The 1,819-nt window shown below is 48.0% G+C and overlaps 1 protein-coding gene across 1 annotated transcript; it reads left to right on the top strand.

Moving 5' to 3' along the window:
* The first annotated feature begins 546 nt into the window (after positions 1-546).
* TAS2R38 (taste 2 receptor member 38) lies at positions 547-1,551 on the top strand. Its single transcript, XM_039233999.1, has one exon. The coding sequence runs from the start codon at positions 547-549 to the stop codon at positions 1,549-1,551; it is 1,005 nt and encodes a 334-aa protein (XP_039089930.1).
* Positions 1,552-1,819: the final 268 nt, after the last annotated feature.

Raw genomic sequence — 1,819 nt, 5'->3', positions numbered from 1 at the left:
AAAAACCAAGTCTGGGATAAGCCTCATGCCTCAGAGGTGATAGAAGAAGGCATGCAAATGGAAAGAGGCACCATTTCAAACTTTAGCTCGTCAAGAAGATATGATTTGCCTGCTGCCAGTTCCCTTCAAAGCCGTAAGCAAATCCCAATCCCTTCTCCTCCCATGCAGGTCCAGATGGGCATGCAAAACCAGACTTGGGAAACTGAGACCCTGTCTCGTTTGCATCCCTGTTGCTATGCCAGGGCCCTCTGGGAAGGCTGCTGTACAGACACACCTGGGTTTATGAAAAGCTTCTGCATCACCCAAGAGAAAGAACCATCACTCTTCTACTCTTACAATGAGCCCTTGTGTGTATCCAAGAGATATTCTAAAGCAACAATATCCCTCTAAGTTTGCTGTCAGAATTTTTTATTCACTCACTTGGGCACAGATCTAGGGCCAGAGCCTGATGCTTTGTGAAGGAGAAGTCCTGGCTTATAATGTACACCGACCCTCCTCTGCTGGGAGGTATGTGAGACTTAGATTAACCAAGTAAGAAGAGACATCATGTTGGCTCTGACTCCTGTCCTAACTGTGTCCTATGAAGTCAAGAGTGCCTTTCTGTTTCTTTCGATCCTGGAGTTTACAGTGGGGGTCCTGGCCAACGCCTTCATCTTCTTGGTGAATTTCTGGGACGTGGTGAGGAGGCAGCCACTGAGCAACTGTGATCTTATTCTTCTGAGTCTCAGCCTCACCCGGCTTTTCCTGCATGGGCTGCTGTTTCTGGATGCCATCCAGCTAACATACTTCCAGAGGATGAAAGATCCACTGAGCCTCAGCTACCAGACCATCATCATGCTCTGGATGGTCACAAACCAAGTTGGCCTCTGGCTCACCACCTGCCTCAGTCTTCTCTACTGCTCCAAGATTGCCCGTTTCTCTCACTCCCTCCTGTCCTGCTTGGCAAGCTGGGTCTCCCGGAAGGTCCCCCGGATGCTCCTGGGTGCAGTGCTTTTCTCTTCCATCTGCACCGCTCTCTGTTTGGGGGACTTTTTTAGTAGACCTGGCTTCACATTCACAACTATGCTATTCATGAATAATACGGAATTCAATTTGCAAATTGCAAAACTCAATTTCTATTATTCCTTCATCTTCTGCACCCTGGGGTCCATCCCACCATTCTTGTTTTTTCTGGTTTCTTCTGGGGTGCTGATTATCTCCCTGGGGAGGCACATGAGGACAATGAGGGCCAAAACCAACGACTCCCGCGACCTGAGCCTGGAAGCCCATATCAGAGCCCTCAGGTCTCTCATCTCCTTTCTTTGCCTCTACGTGGTGTCATTCTGTGCTGCCCTCATTTCAGTCCCTTTACTGATGCTGTGGCACAACAAGATCGGGGTAATGATCTGCGTGGGGATTCTAGCAGCTTGTCCCTCGATACATGCAGCAATCCTGATCTCAGGCAATGCCAAGCTGAGGAGAGCTGTGGAGACCATTCTGCTCTGGGTTCAGAACAGCCTAAAGGTGGGGGCAGACCACAAGGCAGATCCCAGGACTCCAGATCTATGTTGAAAGCAGACACAAAACTGGCTCTTCACGAATATGCCTCTGATTGTTCATAAAGCCTTTGGAAACCTATTCCAGTTTCTTCTGTAAACGTAACTTTACATCAATGAACTCAACCATAGTGGAATAAAAGAATCAAAGTTCTAACAATGGCCTAGGCAAGAAGGGCATAAGTTCCCCAAGTTTGTTTGGATAAACATGAGTGAAATTGAGAGGTGAGGGACTCCGTGTAAATGCCTTGCATACCATAGTGCTTGGTATGAACCAAACCATG

This window comes from Hyaena hyaena, unplaced genomic scaffold (genome assembly GCF_003009895.1).
Source record: "Hyaena hyaena isolate Hyena2069 unplaced genomic scaffold, ASM300989v1 scaffold_82, whole genome shotgun sequence".
Lineage (NCBI taxonomy): Eukaryota > Metazoa > Chordata > Mammalia > Carnivora > Hyaenidae > Hyaena > Hyaena hyaena.
The sequence above is the reverse complement of the archived record's forward strand: the minus strand, read 5'-3'. Positions and strand labels throughout refer to the sequence as shown.

Excerpts from the sequence above, each read along its gene's own strand:
- TAS2R38 (XM_039233999.1), top strand. The coding sequence starts at position 547 with ATGTTGGCTCTGACTCCTGTCCTAACTGTGTCCTATGAAGTCAAGAGT.